This window comes from Takifugu flavidus, chromosome 18 (genome assembly GCF_003711565.1).
Source record: "Takifugu flavidus isolate HTHZ2018 chromosome 18, ASM371156v2, whole genome shotgun sequence".
In the NCBI taxonomy this organism is placed as follows: domain Eukaryota; kingdom Metazoa; phylum Chordata; class Actinopteri; order Tetraodontiformes; family Tetraodontidae; genus Takifugu; species Takifugu flavidus.
The window spans coordinates 8,215,124-8,234,749 of record NC_079537.1 but is presented as its reverse complement, the minus strand read 5'-3'; the positions used below and the strand labels follow the sequence as shown (position 1 = coordinate 8,234,749).

General features: G+C 49.4%; 1 protein-coding gene and 1 long non-coding RNA gene across 2 annotated transcripts; both read right to left on the bottom strand.

Annotated features, from left to right (window-relative positions):
• Window positions 1–2,002: 2,002 nt before the first annotated feature.
• On the bottom strand, window positions 2,003–5,845 carry LOC130515226 (uncharacterized). The gene is made up of 2 exons (XR_008947174.1): window positions 5,681–5,845; window positions 2,003–5,349 (listed from the first exon to the last, which is right to left on the bottom strand). It is a non-coding gene; the product is annotated as an uncharacterized LOC130515226 (long non-coding RNA).
• Window positions 5,846–8,625: 2,780 nt separating this feature from the next.
• On the bottom strand, window positions 8,626–12,032 carry LOC130515046 (transcription factor Sox-8). The gene is made up of 3 exons (XM_057015027.1): window positions 11,382–12,032; window positions 10,909–11,144; window positions 8,626–10,774 (listed from the first exon to the last, which is right to left on the bottom strand). The coding sequence occupies exons 1-3, from the start codon at window positions 11,795–11,797 to the stop codon at window positions 10,038–10,040; spliced, it is 1,389 nt and encodes a 462-aa protein (XP_056871007.1). The 5' UTR covers window positions 11,798–12,032; the 3' UTR covers window positions 8,626–10,037.
• Between the last annotated feature and the right edge of the window lie 7,594 nt (window positions 12,033–19,626).

Below are 19,626 nucleotides of genomic sequence, written 5' to 3'. Positions count from 1 at the left end.
CTGTCGCCATCTAGTGGCTGAGGGAGCATTACAGGGACGGACTGGATCTAAATGAATAAGTTGTTCCAGTAAGAATGTTTCTCAATGACACATCTGAATGCTAGAATTTGGATGCATTTTTCTTCGTTTTGAATGGACATATTTAAATAAACATGGGCTCTTTTTAGGGTTAAAGGTCACGGTAACCTTCCATGGACCCCGGTCTAGAGTCAGGGCTTGTCCACATCCATCGCTACCATGTTCTTTTTATTATTATTATTATTATTATTATTATTATTATTATTATTATTATTATTATTATTTGCTGGGTCAGCTGCTTACATCTTGAGCCAGGCTGATGTAAGCAGCTCATTTCTGGAACGGCAGGTATAAAGCCGGAAAGCTCACGCTGTGGTTTCTGGGCTCCAGACCAGAGTTTTTCCTCTCTGAGTGCCGCCCGCTGCCTTCATTAACCCAGGTTATACCAGCCTGCAGTGAATGTATGCGCCAGCCGGTTGTAACATTTACGTCATGAAAACACATCGTAACATCACTTTTTGGATGAGTTCAACACACAGCAGCCACGTGTCTCTGGGCTTCAAGTGTTTCTACGTGACTCACAGGCGTCTGCATGTGTACGGACCGCGGGGTGGATCCGTCACATGTTAATTATTCCACTTTCTTAGCGCTCAGGATTCTCCTGACATACTCCACATGCGGACGTCACTCGTCTTCGGCATCATTCAAGAACTCTTCGGCAAACAACAGCCTTGCAAATAGGACACCAGGGAAGAGGGGCGGATGTGGCCCAGGTGTGAGGAGGCCAGGAGGTTTACCCCCGTCACCTGCTCATCAGGTAATTCCAAGGCTCCAGATCTACCGCGTCATGTTGGCATCCCCGCTGACATTAAAGGACACACAGGCGTCCTCACGGGGGGGGGGGGGGGGCATGTTGTTGTCCTCCACCTGCAGTCGGTCAGGCGTGTCTCTGCTTTCATGTTATTAGGTCAAAGGTGTGCGGTTTCGCTCTGGAAGCCACCCAATGCCCACAAATCCCCAAGAGCGACCTTCAGTTGTGGGTTTGTCTTCATCCAAGGTGTCGGCGCCTAAACCAGCACCGCGTTCACCCGTCGCCTTCTTGAGCAGAGTTTCCTGCCTTTGCTTTTTCTTTTGCCTTTCTCTTCAGTTCCTCCTGACAAATGTTGCATGTTGTGCAACCTTTGCTTGTCTCCATGACAACAGGGACTCAAAAGAAAGTGCTCGCAGTGTAGTGCACAGAAGTACACACACACACACACACACACACGCTCTCTTATGGGATATAATATACATCAAAATAAATGAAAATGATTGAACAAGTCCCTGGTATAATGGCCTCTGCAGCAGGCCACGCCTCTGCCGACTTCATTTCCCAAACTGAAATATGAATAAAATATGGTCGTATAATAGGAAGTGGAAGATTTGTGTACTTCACGTGTGTAACTGACGCACTAGACTGGTTTCTCACGTCTATATTTGGTGCACATCAATCTTCATTCTTGCAAGTTTCATGACTTCGGTTGTGGAGGTGAAAAACAGATTCACTCTCGCTGTATTTTTTATGTATTTCCACAGGTTCAACCAACCGGCGACCCTGTTATCGCTAAAATAAACTAGCAGCTTCTCTTTCTTCCACCCTTCCAACATTAAACTGACTCATTTGTTAGGTTCAGTGCCAACATATGATCAGATCAGGCTCTTACTGTGGCCCAGCGAAGGTGCATTTCCCTGCTTCCCTCAGTGGGACTGGAGCGTTTGCACATGGAAATGTGTCCTAACAGGCTAACGCCGTGGCTGAGAAACGGGCCTGCTGAATAGACATGAGGGCAGCTTGCCAGTTTGCCGCTTCCAGTTGTCCTAAATTAAACACAGTGGTGGGTGACGTGAAAGTGAAGGGATTATTAAAGTGACAGAAAAAAACAGCAGTGTGGTCAATATGGCCCAACAGATTTTGGGGGATTTTGCATTCAGCTCGTTGCCAGAATTTCAATATGCTGCTGTCCTCCTTTATTTATTAATTTAAGATTTTACTGAGTCACGCAGTCAGAGGAAACACTGGGAAGTGTTCGGTTTTAGCATCTCTAGTCTTTGTCTTCCACCGACTCTACAAAGAACAAACATCTCCGTTTTTGAATGTGCGCTCTGTGCGCCGTTGAAGACTTGAACAGCGCCCCCTAGAGGGCAATGAAGCAACAGCTCTCTTAAATCCACCATATTTGTAATCTGTCAACAGCTTTAGGCTGTTTTTGTTTTCTAAGAACGTTAATAATAAAACAACGTCACTTCTGATTTGACGGCTTAATTATTGTGAATTCGCTCTACTTTATTCATGCCCCCACCATTTATGAACATTTTAAAGGGTGGTAATTCCGTTTCTCAATCAAGACGATTAAAGGCAGACCTACCGATTGCCTGGAAACGCTACAGCACCTGTAACCACGCACCAGGTCCTCTGTTGGACCAACAGGTTCCGCCATGCTCCAGCGTTTATTTGAGGTGCTGCAGCGCCATCGTGTGGTAAACTGCTCAATGTGTAGAGACGTGAACGCAGCAGCGCTGAGTTGGTGCATCCATCACCTGCAGCAGCTTCCGCTCAAACCCCCAGGAGTGATTGACAGCTTCGGGATTAGGGAACCCTCCTTCCCTCCACCCATCTCCATCAGGGGAACGTGAACCGGGAGCAGATTTCCCAGTTTTTGACAGTTATGAGGTTTCTCACTTAACTTGCTGGGACACAGGAAGTGTGTGGCGAGGTGCACCTGGAGCCTGTCCGGGACCGCTGGGGCGACAGGATCCGTAAAAGCGCTGATGAGAAGGTTCTGTGGGTTTGAGGAGAGCTGGTGCTGGAGCTGCCTGGGAGGAGGTCGAGCCTCAGCTGTTGTTGTGGAGCGAGTTGCTGGCTGAGCAGCATCTGCTGGTCGACAGATGCAGAGCCGTGACAGCGCTCAACAGTTGTCCTCCGTTTGGCCCGAACCTGCTGGGCGGGGCTCTGCCAGGGGCCGCGGCGTCCATCCCGGGGGTCACGTGCACACAGATGAAAGAATGAAACAAACAAAAACAAATAATCAGGAACACAGGAAGTGGCGCTGTTAGCTGCTGTTGCCCGACCCTTGACCTTCCTGCCGGAGCACTCGCTCCTCAGTGTTTCTGGTGGGGGGGGGGGCAAGGGCAAACGAAGCGTTTCTTACTTCAAACTGTCCCCCCCCCCCCCCCTCCCATGATGCTGATGATCGGGGTAGAGTGAAGAATTACGGCTGACTGAAAGCTTTTCTGGACCGCGTTCAAGAAGTGCTGAGCAAGCAAGACTAAACATCGCCAACCACAGTTGAAAGATTCGCACATGTGCTGCCACGGCCCCCCCCTCCACCCCCGCCACCCCTGGATTAGCTCTCTGCAAGGAGAGCCGGCGCTTTAACGCCAGCAACATGTAGAAACCACAAAGAGGCAAAAGCAAATGAGCGATGACGAAGAATCCTGATCCAGCACAGGTGCGGCAGCCATGAGCGTCCCGTTCAACTGTTCTTTTCCTGGAGGTTTTCTGGAATTCTGTCATGTTCGTTGACCCAGCTGATTCCTCTGTGTCGGCTCCCTTCTCCTGCGCACCCCCGCTTTCCAAGGGGGTCACAGCGTGAGGCAGCCGGGGGTCTTTCTTTCCTATTTTCAACGGCTCCTTTTTCACTTTTAGAACACGAGAATCCGACGCTCAGAGCTGATCGTCCCCAGCTTGTGTGAAGTTCTGAGGCTGCGCATCCTTCCTCTCCCCTCCAGCCCGGGAGCGGAACCAGCGGCGGTCCCGCACCAGCCGTGAGGTCAAAGGCCAAGCTCATTAGCCTCGTCGAAGCCCCGACGGGTATTACTGCTCATTTGATGCTTGTTTCTTAGAGCGTTTGGCTGCAGCAAAATTATGATACAGAGGAGAAAAATGTGGATTTGCTTCTACAAACGATGAGAAAAAAACACAGCTGACCAAAGATAAAATGGGAAAAAAAGACTTAAATCTAAACGAAAACAGGCACAGAGAAGTAAGACAGCTTTTGGAGAGCAAGCAGATATTTCTATATGGTTCCAGTGGCTGTAATGTGATCCATCTGCTCCACAGTGACACTTCTGGGCCGTTCTGTGCTGGAGCTGATGCCGGTACCCCTGGCTGTCTGTAGAACCCGAGGAGAGCATCTCTGACAGTCTTCATCTGTGATGTCTGTTGAAGACGTGGACACAAAGTCCCCCCCACCCCACCCCACCAATAGTGTGGATGCAGGTTAGCTACAGGCCACAAAGCTACATCCGCCTATCTACCGCTCGAATTTCGCCCTCAAACTGCAGCCGGACTCATTTTCATTCATTCAAATCTTGGTTGCCTTCGTCTCCTCCAAATGTCATTTTTGCAGCCTCCATTTGCATCGAGCAGCCGCTGCAACTGTGAATACTTGTCCAACTGTATTTGGCCACAGTTCCCAGTGGGTGAGAGCGGAGGGGGGTCAGAGACCCAGCACTGGCTGTTAATGGCGCCGGAACACGGCGCGGCAGGTGACCTCTGCATCTGTGGCGTTTGTAGCTTGAGTTGTAATCATCGCTCCAAACCACAGAAAGGCTCCGGATTCAGACCACAGCCCTACCGTGGGGCCTCCCGTCTGGGGAAACGGGCTCTGCAGAACAGGGGTGAGGGTGAAAACGGGCCAGCCAAGCGCAACAATAACAGATCCCAGTTCTCTAAACGGCGGGAGCACCACAGCCTGATGACGGGCTGATCCGCAGCGCCGTAGTTCCATCACTGATTCTGACAGGTCAGGTTAAAGCTAACTTTAGCTTAGCTAGCGAATGAGGCATTTTTATCAGAACTTCTGAGGGAAACCAGAATGTCTTGGTCCTTTCCTCAATGTTTTTTGGTTGTTGTTTTTTTGCTAAATAGAGCATTCCATGCTGCTGTGATGAGGTCAGGCTCAAGGTCAACTTCATAGCGGCGAAGGTCACATTGAAACTTGGATTTTTGACATTCTCGCTGAGTTTTATGGAGCAAAACGGGTCGAAGTCGCGACTCCAGCGGTGAAGAACAACAGGGACGTGGCTTCGTGTGGTCTGCTCCCACCAATCAGCTCTGTTATTTTTCAGCTCCGGCTGCTCCTGTTAGGAAAAAACCAAACGAGAGAAAACAGAAAGCGAAAACGCTCTCGACGCGCATCTGGCGACGGCTGCAAAGCGAGACACCTGCTGTGAGATCATCGGCGGTGCGTGTCCGCGAGGATCACGGGTGCTTGGCGCCGCCGTGGCCATCGATAGGTGAGAACGGTTGCGTAAACCAGCCACACATATCCCCACATATTCTTGTGGACCCTGACAATAGATACAGTTACATAATAAGCCCCTTTCCTATCAAAGGCTGGACCGTGTAGGGGGGCTGGAGCCGCTCCAAGGCTCCGAAATGGGCCAAAAACCACATTGCAGAACAAGCCCTTCCATTTTTCCCCTCCGTTCTCTCTCTGCTGCTTTTTATCACACCACAAAAAATATTAAGTGTGAGAGGTCGGACATGTGTTGCTGATCAAATGTTAAAGCAGCAACGCAACAGTCACCTAATATGTTGCGGTGTGGCGTCCTTGTTAGAGGAGCAGTGCAGAGAGCTCTTCTCTTTTGATGCTCTCTCTCCCTCTCTCTCTCTTTTTACCTTATTATTTCTTTGGTTTGGTTGATTCCCGCTCCCGCAGGCTCGCGCGGCGCCCCTGCCAACGCCGAGCCCGGGCCTGCTGTCCCCAACGCGCTCGCTGCCAAGCAAGTCCAGCAGAGAGAACGGCGACATCTCAGACATTTGGAGCCTCGTCGTCCACTTTTACCCCCCGCCCCCCCCCCCCCCATCCTAGAAACGCTTCATCTTTTCTGATGAGTTCTTCCTCCCCTCTTCCTCTTCCTCCGTCTCTACCTCACCCACCTTTGAGCAAGACAGGGAAAAAAAAAACTTGTGGCAAATTGCCTCCCACACTCCACATTCCAGGGTCCCTCTCTCTGCCTCTCTCTCTCTGTGTGGGTGCTGGGGGCTTTGGGGCAGGGTAACAATGTGAGTGACTGTGTGGGAGGGGGCAGTAATATGCTAATTCAGTTTTCTAAATAATGACAGAAAGCAGAACTCTCAAAAATGTATGAAAACCTCTCTTATTATAACAGAAAATCCCATTTTAACACCAAAATAAGTCATAGTTTTGTCGTCCTGGATCCTGATTAAAAATTCTGATCTTAAAGTTCAAACAGAGCAGGAGCTGTCAGTCAGCCTGTCAAGAGCTGAAGGGGGAAATCGGGAAAAAAAAAGGTTGAAAGGCAGGAAAAAGCCCGGTCTGACAGAAGCGGCGGCGGCGTAAACAGCCCCGGTTACCAATCAACAAGTCTCAAAGCTGTGGAAAGAAGATGAGCAGCTACGATGCCACCCCGTTCACGAATGAGAGGTGCCAAGAAAAAGTGAAAAGGAGAGAACAAACGGGAAAAAAAACAAAAGTGAAAGACTGTGGACAACTGTTCAGAGAACAGAACATGACCAGATGTCAAATTGTCGCTGTATTTTGTTTTTTTTTCCTCTGACAGGAAAAAAAAAAAAGTAACACCACACCTGTGCGTCTCTGCCGCCGCCGTTTCACAGGGTTGGAAAATATACATATATTTTCACTTTGGTGAAAATATTCCTCTTTAAAAAGTGTTCCTGCACAGACTTAAACTGTGATGGCTGCCAGAATTTTCCATTAAACTGAAAAAATGAGGAAAAGGGAAAAAAAAAAAAACCACCAGACTTTCCTGCAGAAATTCACCCATCTGTCGCGCGCTGATACAGAGATTCATGAGCGGACCCGGGTCAAAGATATCTGCATTAAACACCCAGATCCAGTTCTTAAGTTTGTCTTTGAGATTTTATTATTGTTGTGTTGCGGCCCACACAGGTGGAAGCTGCCGACTCTTTAAAAGGTTCCTGTCCTTCTGCCTGGAACAAACAGCTGAGGAGCAAGCTGGGTTCTGGTACCGTTCACTCCTGGTCCGGACAGCAAACTCCAGCAATGAACCAGAGGCCAGACAAAGCCCAGGTCAGCCATTTTGAATGTGCTGTGTGGGGTTCTGACCCAGAACAAACAGCTTTTTCCTGATTTCATTCCGAGGGTGGATTCCCAAATCTACTTTAAGGGTAGGGCGGGCGTTTTTGGCCCCACCGCACCGCTGAAACGGGCCTGTGCTGGAGATTCTGCTTTATATCCACTCCATTTCCCTTGCAAATCAGCCCCGCATTCTCCGAGCCTCCGCCGTTCCCAGCTCCCCCAAACATGCTCCGAGTCAGCTCCGCTCATTAAGCGCCATGAGACTATTACCGGGCGAGCTATCCCGCCCTCAACAATGGGACGGAGGAGCACCAGTTTCACTGGGTTCATTGCTTCCCTCCCTCCTCCCACCCCCGCGCTGCCGGTCCAGAACTTCCACTGTGGCCTTCAGCTGCAGCCCGACAGCTGGAATGCAGCAAAAACCGTAAACGCAGCAGCCTTCAAAAATGACTCAAACCGCATTTTTTTCCTGCACGCCAGCGCCGCCTGATGCGCCGGACCGAGCGCGGCTCCTCCGCGTCCGCCAGGCTCCTCCGCTCACCCGTTCATTCATTTTTTCAGGGCCCTCCGAGCTGTTTACAGCCGGGCCTTGCAGGAGCTCCAGTCAGGGGAGGCGTGGACGCGTTCCAGGGAAAAGGGACCCGAGTACCCCGACGAGCCTTTTCGCCTCACTTTTATTCACTCCTGTTCTTTCTCAAGAGTTCCTCCTGAAAGTATTTGGCAAACACTGGTGAAGGAAAAAAAAAAAACAGGACTTTGAGGAAAGAAAACAACAAGTCGTTCTTGAGCCACCCACTCCCCATCTGCTGTGGTATTATCTTCTTTTATTATCTGCGCGTTCTGCGCTGATATGATTTGTGCAGCTTCGTCTGCTGGTCCTCAGAGTTGTTGTTGTGGTTTTCCTGCGGCTCTGCGATACGAGGCGACTGGGGTGGGGCGGCGGGGGTCGCGGGTTCTCCCCCGTGTGCATCTAATCATCCTTTCGGGAGCCTCTTAATGGCTCGTCAGTTCTCCTTGCCCTTCCATTTTCTGTCCAATTAATTCCTTTCTAGCTGTCCGGATAAAGGGACACAATGGGGCCCCTCGGCAGCATAATGACTCATTAAAATTCAGCAGCGCGGCCCTGGCACTCCTGGCAGTTCCCGGCTCGGTTGGCATGCATGCCAGGGCCAACTTGAGCGTTCTACCCACCGGAGCAGAGCCGGGATCTCTCCTCAGGCCTCTGGGAAAAGAATTCCAACCGCGATTTTGATGATTTCGAGGTTTTTTTTTTCCTAAAGGGTCAGATCCAGTCAACGAGTTTGCATTCGACACGCGAGGCGCTGGAGATGCAGGTCTGACAATGGTAAACATCTGCCTGATTTAAGCAAATCGCAGTTTAATTGCCGTCGCCACGGAAACACGTTCGGGTGGGTATAGCTGACCTCTGTTGTCCAACAGCTGGAGCTCACAGTCAGATGTTGGACCGGAAGCTTCCAAGGAACAGCTGGAATTCAGCAAAAAAAAAAAAACAACAAACAAGAAGGACAAAGGGCCATCATCAAGAAAAAGCATCTTTAATTTTTATTTTTTTTTTTAGAAAATGGCCAGCGAGTGGGTTAGCTGTGCTCGTGTGAAGGAAACTAGTTAACAGAACAACAATCGTCCGCACAATCGCCCGTCTCCAAAATCAGACACCAAAATATGATACAAAAGCACAGTTCTGTGGACGGAGCGTGTGTGTGTGTGTGTGTGCGCGCGTGTGTGTGTGTGTGTGTGTGTGTGTGAACAGGTCGCGGAAGGTCGCACAAACGGAGGCCGCGAGGAATGAAAACGAAAGGTAAAAATGGAACTGGAAGAGTCTCCGGTGGCTGCGTCCCGCCTGACACGGTGTTAATCGTTACATTTCATAGTGAAACACTGACAATAAAGATTAGAAGGCACAAAAAAATAATGTTTTTGCACGAGACCGCAGTGCGTGAGTTGGCACTCGATGGTCGCGGGCAGGATCTGGCGCCGCCGCTCTTCCTGGAATCAACAGAGTTAAAACTGTGCATTCTTTCAGGGGATAAATATATGGAAAACGGCTCCCGGGTGCGCGTGTGTGTGTGTGTCTGTGTGTACACACACGCCTCCATTTGTTGTGCGTCCACGGAGGGCCCAGCTGACGTGTCACTCAGAGCCGCCGGGTGTTATTTTACCCCATTTCCTTTAACCCCGGATCATGACGAATCGCGATTTGCCAAGCGTAGCTTTTCAGACACCTGTTCCGCCCCGATCGAGTCTGTGGGTCCGGCTCTGTCCGCCTGGAATGGAGACGTAACAGAACACCCGCCTTGAGCGGAACCACGACGCATCCGTCCGGTTCCGTCTTGTGGTCACTATTAAGCAAACAGTACCGTAAATAAACCAAACCCACATTACGCGTTCAGCTAGTTAAACAGAATTAAGAAACCAATAATGCGTAAACTTAAATACAGATAAGACTTTGATGCCAAAATGACACGATAAGATTCATGTGAGCCGCTTCATTAAGACGGCGAATGGTCGAACGCGATGGCGCGCGGCTCCCGTCGTTCGCGCACATTTCACTGCAGATTCGGATAATTGGTCCCGTCTCCATCTGCTTGGCGGCAGAGTGGTGCCGGAGTGTTTCTCGGGTCGCCTCGAGTCTCGACTGGAAAGGCGGCGAGATGTACAGGACGTGGGCGTGGGTGACGCTTCCTCACGGAGGAGTTTGGCTCACCGACAGCACAAGCGGACTGTGTTCAGAGAGTCGGTACACGTGCGTTTTCATCGTAAGCGTATATAGATTTGTATAAAATCAGCAGGCACTTTTTCTTTTCTCTCTTTTCTGTTCAGATGGTCACAGGTAGTGTCCTACCCCCGTCGCATTTCCCCCCTCCCCCACCTGTGCCTCACTCCTTTCGCCACTCTGCGTGGTCCCGAAAGAGTCTCTGGGAAAGCGTCCCCTTAAGGCCGGGACAGGGTGGTGTAGACAGGCTGGTCCCAGCCGGAGCCGGTGGGGCTGTGAGCAGGAGCCATGGACAGGCTGTTGAGGATGGGGCTGCCGTAGGGTCTCCTGGAGGAGTGGAAGTAAGGGTACTGGTAGAGGCCGGAGGAGTAGCTGGAGTAGGGGTTGTAATAGTTGGTGCTCTGGATGTCAGAATAGTCACACTGGGAGCCCGAGAACGGCACCGAGGCGGCTGACGTGGCAGAGGTCACGCAGGCCGGGCTGCTGTAGGAGCCGTAGTCGGAGTGAGGCGGGGACCTGTGAGAGTGCTCGCTGTAGTGGCTCGGGCTCAGCTGCTCCGTTTTGATCTGGAGCCGGTGCTGGCCCACCTCTCCAGATGAAGGGGAGGACGAGGACATTGCGCCCTTGCGGCTCCACGCCGAACCGTTGATGCCTGCGTGGCCGTAAGAGGAGGCGTAAGAACCAACGGGTGCCGGAGGCTGGTCTGAAGGCAGGCCGGAGGAGCTCGAAGTGTGGCCGTTAAGCGGGAGGTACTGGTCGAACTCGTGCACGTCAAAGGTCTCCATGTTGCTGATGACGTCGGTGCTGAGCTCGGAGATGTCCACGTTACTGAAGTCGATGTTCTGCCTGCCGCTGTCGACAAGGCGGCGACCTTCGTGTTTCAGATCCTGCTTCATGCCGTGGTGAAGGTCCGTTTTAGGGGTCGTGGGAGGTGTGGGGGGGCCTTGGGGCTGCCCTGTAACAAAAAGAAGAGCAATTTAACAAGCGATTAAATGCTGGGGCGTAAAATGCTTCTAATCAACAATTCCCAGTGGCATAAACCACACATTCATTTTGTTTACGGCGTATTTATGTAATTCAAAGACCGACCTGCGTGTTCAGCGTGGTGGTGAGCATCAGTTAACCCTGCCAGTCCTCCCATGCCCGGCTCAGCTTTATACATGTGGTGGGCGAGTTCTGCCCCGGAGTCCGAGTCGCTCTGGCCCGGCTTCGCATTCTTCCGTCGCCGGGGCTGGTACTTGTAGTCCGGGTGATCTTTCTTGTGCTGAATGCGAAGCCTCTCCGCCTCATCGACGAACGGCCTCTTCTCGCTCTCCGAGAGCAAACTGTCAGGGGAACATTTATGAAACACAAATCTTCATTTACAAAAAAACCAAAAACTTCCAGAACATTTTCCTTTATGTGCAAAGATTTCGAGGTGTTTCGAGGTGATTTTTTCTACATTTAATTGTCTAAACGGTTGGATTTAACCAGGTTTATGAAGCTATGATTCCTAAAAACAACCAGATTAAATATCATTTATAATTATACTGTAACTTCATAAAATGAATATATTTCCTCACCGCCACAGTTTCCCCAGCGTCTTGCTCAGTTCGGCGTTGTGCAAGTGCGGGTACTGATCCGCCAGCTTCCTGCGGGCCGCCTGCGCCCAAACCATGAACGCGTTCATGGGTCTCTTGACGTGAGGTTTATTCTTCAGAGATCCGTTCCCCCTCACGGGCATCGGCACCAGGGACCAGTCGTAACCCTTCAGGACCTGAGAGACGGCGTCACGGATGCAAGCCGGGAACCGCTCGTCATCCTCGGAATCCACTTTCCTTCCCAAGCTAGTGAGCAGCGACCCCTGACCGTCGGAGCCCGTCGGAGAGGACGGAGCGTCGGAGTCGGATTCGTCCTGGGACATGGAGCTGTTGGTGCCGGACGGGCTGCAGGGCTGATCGTTGACACACTTGTCATGCTCCTCTGTCATTTTCAACATTATATACTTTAAGAATCCGGAAATATAATCTTTAATTTGGAAAAAAAAGGAGCGCAACGGCGAGCTCGGTGCGTCTTTTACGCACGGCGCGTCACGGTTAATCCCTTCACCACTTTCAGCACAAGTCCAGAGTTTCCTATTTCCTCGATTGTTTGGGGGTGTTTTTCGTCTTGTCTTCACGGTCCTGGGAGATGCAGCGCAGAATGTTGCCGTTCTCAGTATGAACCGAAGAGCTGCGCGTTACGGCAACTTGAGCTCGAGTTTTCAAACTCTCCCTCCACCCTCCGCCTCCGATTGGATGGGAGCAAATCGCCACTTCCCTCTCATTGGTTCGGGCTTATATGTGAGATTCATTATCATAATTATCCTCGTCTCGTTTTCCCCACTGGTGACATTACAGTTGTGACAAACACATTTGCTGCCGCGTTTGCTTAAAATGTTTTAGCAGCCAAAAGAACTCGTGGATGTTCAGAATGTTCCGACTTCAAACAGTGATGAATAAAACAAATGATTATTGGCTCAAGGTTGTTGTTGAGGACTCTATTTCTTAAGGAAATAACGGAGGGGATATTAACTGTTTATGATTAAATAAATTACACAAATGGTTTGAAATCATAAACATTTCTGCAAATTTATGGTGCTAAAATCAGGGGAATCTAAATTAGATTTTCTACCAGATTCAAATAAAATGATTTTACTTCTAGAACCTAATGGTTATTTTAGTGGAACCTGAAACCCTCCTTTTACTGGAATCATAAAATGAGGCATCAATAAAAAAAAACATGTTTTTCCAATGTATTGCAATAATTCTCCTGCTGTGTGCGAATTAAATTCAGCTTTCATGAATGTTCCAAATACAAAGAGGGAACGACTGGTTTTAGTTGTTGTTACTTCTCAGAAGACACTTATTAAAAGATGATTTTAAAGATGAGAGAGGTTTCTTTGGGGGTTGAATGGCTGCTTTTGTTAAAGCAGTTTTTATATTCTTGATTTTTATCATCGGCCTCTTGGTGAGTTTGTCCAGTGTTCTGTGACAGCAACTGAGGCTTCACAGAACGTTTGGTTATTATTCCATTTATTATTTTTGGGTCATTTTGAGAAAAGTAATCAGATTCTGTTTCAGGTAAGAAAATGTATTTGTTTTTTGTTTTTAAGTTACGTACTTTTCATCAGCGATTCGCCAAAACTGGAGGCTTTTTACTGAATATTTAAATGGTTAAATTGCAATTATTGTTGTTGTTAGTGGTTTATGGTTCTGGTAAATGAAATGTGACAATAAGCAGCACACAAATACTTAAGATATATTTTTAAAAATGTCCAACTTCGTACATTAATATCATTAATATCCCACCACAGTGGTTAAATCGTGCTTGGTCCCCGAGGAGCTGGTGCAACAGCTGCTGTCAAAGGGTCAAGTTCAGAGCATGTGCACGTGCACGCACACGCGTGTGTGTGTGTGTGTGTGTGTGTGTGTGTGTGTGTGGTGTGTGTGTGTGTGTTGTGTGTGTGTGTGTGTGTGTGATTTATGTGGTCACATTTTAAATTAAATAAAGTATAATTAGCAAGCCATAACGAACCTTTTATAGATAGATAGATAGATAGATAGATAGATAGATAGATAGATAGATAGATAGATAGATAGATAGATAGATAGACAGACAGACAGACAGACAGACAGACAGACAGACAGACAGACGACAGACAGACAGACAGACGACAGACAGACAGACAGACAGGCAGGCAGGCAGACGGACAGATCGACCGACCGACCGACCGATTGATTGATTGATTGTAACCATGGAAACTCCCATCCAGATCAGAGCTGGAAGTGCCCCAGCAGTTTGTGGCTGTCCTGTCAGCACTATCATTCTCATAGATCTCTTTCTGAGGGGGGGGGGGTGGAGTGTGTGTGTGTGTGTGTGTGTGTGTGTGTGTGTGTGTGTGTGTGTGTGTGTGTGGTGGGGGCTTTACTTTCAGATACATCAGAACTAATCAAACCAGTGCGTCATTTCAAACAGCTGCGCTTCCACAGCATCAAACGAGAGCCTCGGCCCCGGTCAGCTGATGCTGCGTGTATGATGAGCCTCGCGTGAACTCAAACCCCGAGCATCCTGCGAGGACGTCACACGGACCACAATGAGTCCCCCCCCCCCACAAACATACAAAACAAATCAGAGAATCGGCGCCAGTTTGTGGTTCCTGGAGACCAACTCCAGCCGTCCTCAGCCTCGCTGCTGCAGCTCCGGTTGGGTTTGAGGGTGGAGGACAGGAAGAAACGGAACGGGGAGATGCACGTGATCTTTAAATGGAAATGGAAGGGTTTAATTTTCCTATTTTTGCAAGATGAGTCTTAGAGGAAAAGACTCAGCTGCAAGGATTTCCATATATTTGTTTTCTGCTCAGCGTGTTCGCCCTCCCCTCTAATATCAGCCTGCCTGCAGGTTTGAAGCCGGGCCCGTTGGTGTGCATCACTATTAAATTTCACAGTCGTTCAGAGGATCTCTGCTTCCATCATCTCGACTGTCACAGCTCTGCGGAGGGAAGGAGCGTGACGATGCAAACCTGATGACAAGGCGGTTAAAGGTCAAGAGAGGAATTTAAGTGAAACATGTTAGTGACAAAATAGATGAGACAGCTTTTTAGGCTAAATCAGTGTTTTTGTGGGTGAAAATGCATTAACATCAGCCGTCAAATCCATGAATTTTGTAAGAGTCAGCACAAAGACGCTGCAGCACCGAGGCTGGCGCTGCCCCCCCCACCCCCAGATGCTCCTCAGCCACCGCCTGGCCACATGTGGAGCAAACTGCCGGACTGCTAACGAGCCATAATTCGCCACATCAACCGTCCCCCTTGTCTCTTCGCTTTCACACGTTCGGAATTTACAGTTGCAGCAAATGCAGCTGGAGGAGAAGCACGGCGCGTTCAGACTGTCTGGCAGGGAATTATGGAACCAGGGGGCCACATTTGTAGAACATTCTGGAGCCACATGTTGCTTCATCGTGCAAAAGTCTGACAACGTTGCTGTTAGCACCACCGCAACCCTGTTGGGAAGCTAATTTCTGTAATTTCTGTTTCTGATCAGGCCTCTGGTCTGATTTGGGGTCAGGGGGTTAGGGTCAGCACTCACTGACAATAATAATTAGTCCCAAACCTCTCAGGGTGTGTTTGGGATCCGGCCGGGATTGTTTAAAAGGCACTCAAGTGTTTCCAGATTGCTTTTGGAAGCGTCCTTGCGGACCGTCTCTGAGGATTCTGGTGATGAAGAGGAGCGTTGGGGCAGCCAGGATTGGACGTTGCCGTGAGGTTCTGATCTGCCGGGGGTGTTTGGGTTGCTGCTCAGGTCGAAATCTGTGTTGATTATCAGAGAACGGATCAGTAAACCTTCGTTTAAATTAGACGATACTGACTTTCCCTGTCCTGTTCTGTCCCGCGGGGTGGTGTGTGTGTGTGTGTGTGTCTGTGTCTGTGAGGGGGGGGGTGTCTTCCTCTTTGTCTTTTATTCCCTGTCGGACATATGCTACATATAAAGCTGTTTTCAGCCCTCCAGATTGTTTTGTTTTTGTGATCCTTTATTCTATAATTCATGTCCATAATTTAGATGTGTAAACATTTAGGACATGGCCCGGGGATGGGGCACAAAGAGCCCACCCTGCGACTTTACAGAAAACAAGAGGCTCCTCCACAAAGGGAGAGTCAATGGAGGGTTGGTCTGGCGGCCTCCTGGCGCTGGGCCTCACACTCAAGGTGCATGTGTGCATGTTGACTCATGCACGACCATTGAATCCCCTAATATGTAGTTTTAAATGTGGAAAGGAGCCTGAATTCTGATGGAACCAAGGAAAAAATGACCCTCAAAGACAAAATCCCCATTTGATCCAATTTTCTAAACTCGAAAATCCATCTGATGCCGTGATGAGCTTTAAGGAGCGGCGTGCTGCCCTTGTCAAGTTGCAGACCTACATTTGAGAAACGAGCAGCGCGGCCACGCGAGGCTACTTCGGGTGTGTTTCCATGGGAGTGGGTGTTAGCATGTGTGGTGCTGATTGTGCAGGCGAGACAGAAGCCAGGCGACCCGAGAGCTGCAGCTCAGCCAGGGTTTGAATGCCCAGCCCCGTCACCTCGGTCTTGAATGCACTGGGTGCTTCGTTCTCTGCTCCAGGATGACATTTCAGCGCCACTTTGCCTCGGGCTGGAAAAGAAGGAAGCCCGCAATTGTTTCGTGCTGCAGGTACACCAGTTCCTGGCAGCCACTTCACTATTTTCAACTGTTACTGACACGAACGAGGCATGAAGGAGAAAAAGGCGCACATGCTGCTGCTAGCTTTCATGCATGTCTTCAGAAAAAGCTCAGAGCGCTCATGAAACTGTCTCATGAACATGAATTTCTGCTTTTTTGTTCCATTGATTTTGTCCTTGAGGGGAGTTTTAAAGAGGACAGCTCAGCTCCAGAGCTAAAGGTCATGTGACGTGGGAGTCAAAGATCACCGAGGTCACTTCCTGTTCCCTTTAAAAGAAGTGCAGCGTTTAGTCAGAAGGGGGGGGGGGGGGAAGAGAGCAGTGCTTCAGTATCAGAATAAAAGAGTCTGTTCAGACTTTCTCCTTTGGTTGGCGGATGGATTTTGGCGGGCGCTTTGACCTCTGCTGACTAGTGACCGTTCAGCCGCGGGTCCAATCAGTGCGCAGATGAAATTTCATAACGGTGAAGATGAATATCCACTCAGCACTCTCACCTTGGGTCTCCTCTCCATGGTTGTGCTTTCTGTTTTTTCACAGTTCGCACAGTAAAAGTTATAACAAATTCAAAAGTGTAAATCAACCTTTTAAGAGGGCATGAAGTATCCTTTTCTTTATCTCTCTTTACTCTCAACAGCACCAAATCCCTTTACAAGGTGTTGTTTTGTAATCAGGACAGCAGAATCAATTCCTCAGAATCAAATATCTCTTGAAAGGATCAAATAAAGACTCTTTTGGAGGACTGATTTCACTGGAATTCAGTTCTGCTCTGCATATCTGTCTTTGTAAACATTGTAATCCACTCCACTTCCTGTCTGCTAATGACAGCCCTCGGGACAAATCAGCTTTAAACGCACAATATAAATCTCCTTTTACATGACGGCGATTGCAGTTATCTGAATTGTGAATATGTGTGTGATGCTTTGACACCGGAGACCTTCTGTGACTTTGTTTTAACTTTACAGTAAAGTGAGGTGTAAAGCAGGACGCTGCGCGAAGAAATTCAAACCAGAATCCTCGTTATTGGTTTTGAGCGCGCCTGCATGGATTCATTGCCTCCAACTGCTGCACATTTATTACCTTTATTACGGCAGTAAAGCCGGTCGCTGTTTTTAATGTACTAATGACGACTCTTCGGCTCTGCCACCGGTCAGTCTGGGTCGCAGGCTTCATTCCTGGGGATGGGAGCAGAAACGGGGCCTTGAGCTGGTAATGAAGGTGTTGTCAGAAGGGTTTCAGACTGGGCCTGTGGGTCTACGGGACACGTGATACACCTGTACAAGAGAGGTGGTCCAGGCAGAGTTGAGAGCCCCGACACAGACACCAGAGAGTTCGGCTTAATTACTGGTGAAAAGTAAGATGGAGCCCAAGATCCAGACGATTGTTTTTCTTCTAACTGCAAAAAAGTGACGTAGCTGAGGTTCCCGGCAGCCTGGAAGAAGTGTAGGCAAATACATCCCATCAAACCCCAAGAAGAAACAATTACAGTGAAGAAGAAATGACCAGGGGCCTTAGCGCCAGGAGCTGATTGGAGAATGTCTTTAAGAATTAAAAATTAACATCAAATTCCGTTTCTTTAAACAAACGAGCAGTAAAAGAATTTTTCGCATTCATTTTGTGTCACGTTTGCGCACGTCGTCATTGTACCCAACATAACTGAGCGGGAGCGCTTGCTGTTAGCCAGAACAAACTAGTGTTTGGCAGTGTAGCTAAACGTTGTACCGCCCCCTGCTGGTAGGATGATAACAAAAACCTCAAATTTTCAAAATTTTGGCCCAAATCTGCCACAACGCCATCTTGTAAACTCACCACATGTAAACGACACTTGTTGCTTCCACACGCGAGGAGTTTTGCGTATTTGTAATAATATCCTGCATCTTTTGCATACAGGCGCCGCAGCAGGGAGCCAAAAAAAATGACAAATGGAGCCAGAGCTTCAAGGTGCTCTGGCATTTGCGGCCATCTTCCAGCGCCACTGGTGCAGGCGGAGAACAGTCAGTGGCCTTTTCCTCCTGGTGCCTCCACTGTCCACCGTCCCTCCTCCCTCTCTCCTCTCCTGGTTGCAGTTGTATTTGTGAGCCTGGGGAAGATCACAAAGAGTTGCTTTGTGAAGGGATGCAGCTGCTGAAATCCGACGAGATCCAGCTGAAGAGAAGGGAGCAGGTGGGTCAACAACGCCACCCGACCGTTCCCAGAATATCAGGCTGCAGAGCTGTGCCTCCCTCCTCCAACCCCTCCCCCCCACACCCCCCACACGCACGCCAGAGCACACCCTCGGGGCACCCCCCCCCCACCCCACCCCGGCGCACGCACAAACAAACATGTGTAAATACAAGCCACCCCCGCAAATATGCCATCATTTGGGTGGTGAGGGCACGCCGGCAGAAGATACAAGGGTCCCCCAACGCAGCCCTGAGGGCCACCGGTTTCAGCGGCGTTCCTGTCGGCTTTGTGAGGACGTTAGCAGCCAGGGAGCTGCCAGATTTCTGCATTTCAATGGGGACACCGGTAAGATGAGCCTCATCCGGCTCCGCGCAGCTCAGAGAGAGGTGGGAGGAGATGGAGGGAGGAAAGGAATGAAAGAGAGGAGAGGAAGTCCTGCAGGCGAAGCTGCATGTTCCTCTCCAGGCAGATCAGATGGCACTTCGTCTTCATCATAACGGTGATGATGATGGCACACCGGTTTACGTCCAGTTAACCCACCTTGCAATAGAAGCTCCAGAGGAAGAGTCTAAGAAGGCGAATGTTTATGAAAGTTCCAGAAATATATCGTTGTCACATCTGACGCGTTCGGACCCCCACCTCGGCAACCTCTGCCCACCCAATCCCCCCCCCCCTCCCTGTCCATGCCAGCAATCAATTTTGCCGCTCTGACGTTTAATTCTTCTGTCCCACCCTGAAAATGCTTGAATGTCATTTCGTAAGACAGCGTGCACCCTCGGGGAGGGGGAGGTGGGCACTGAATGAGCCCACTGTCCCACACACTTAGTATTCCGACCCCCAGACACTCGCGTACGTCCCCGTTGCAAGGGGAACATCCTGCAGGCGGGCATGCTAACCATAGCGGCTTAAACCCAAACAAGCATTTCTGGCTCATTATGTCCTTTTGTTAGCATTTTTCTCACAATTTTCTAGCTAGTTGTTAAATTTCGGGGACACACAGGTATAAACTTTTACCCTAATTTGATCAAGTCCCTAAAACGCCATCGTACGATGGCTTGTTGCTATCCCGAAGCATCTTAAAGAGGTCCAGATTTGCATTGTGAAGCAGAGGTTCTTATTTTATGTACCGCTTGCACTGGGACACAGGTGTCCACAGGTGGACTCTATATAGTTTATTGTATTATTTTCTAATCAATGTCACTTCCAGAAGCAGCGTGTTTGTCCGGCTCATCATTAAAAGTCGATTCTTTAGAAAACCCAGCAGCCATCTGGTGCTCCATCCCGCCACATGTTTTACAGTGTGGGAAGCTGTAATAACTCGCCACTGGTTTAAGTCCAATTGCTCAATGTTTCATCAGCCCTGCGCTCACACGTGGGTGTCTGGAAGTCCCTGTTATCTTTTCCCTCGCCCATCATTTTTGCCTCCATTATTT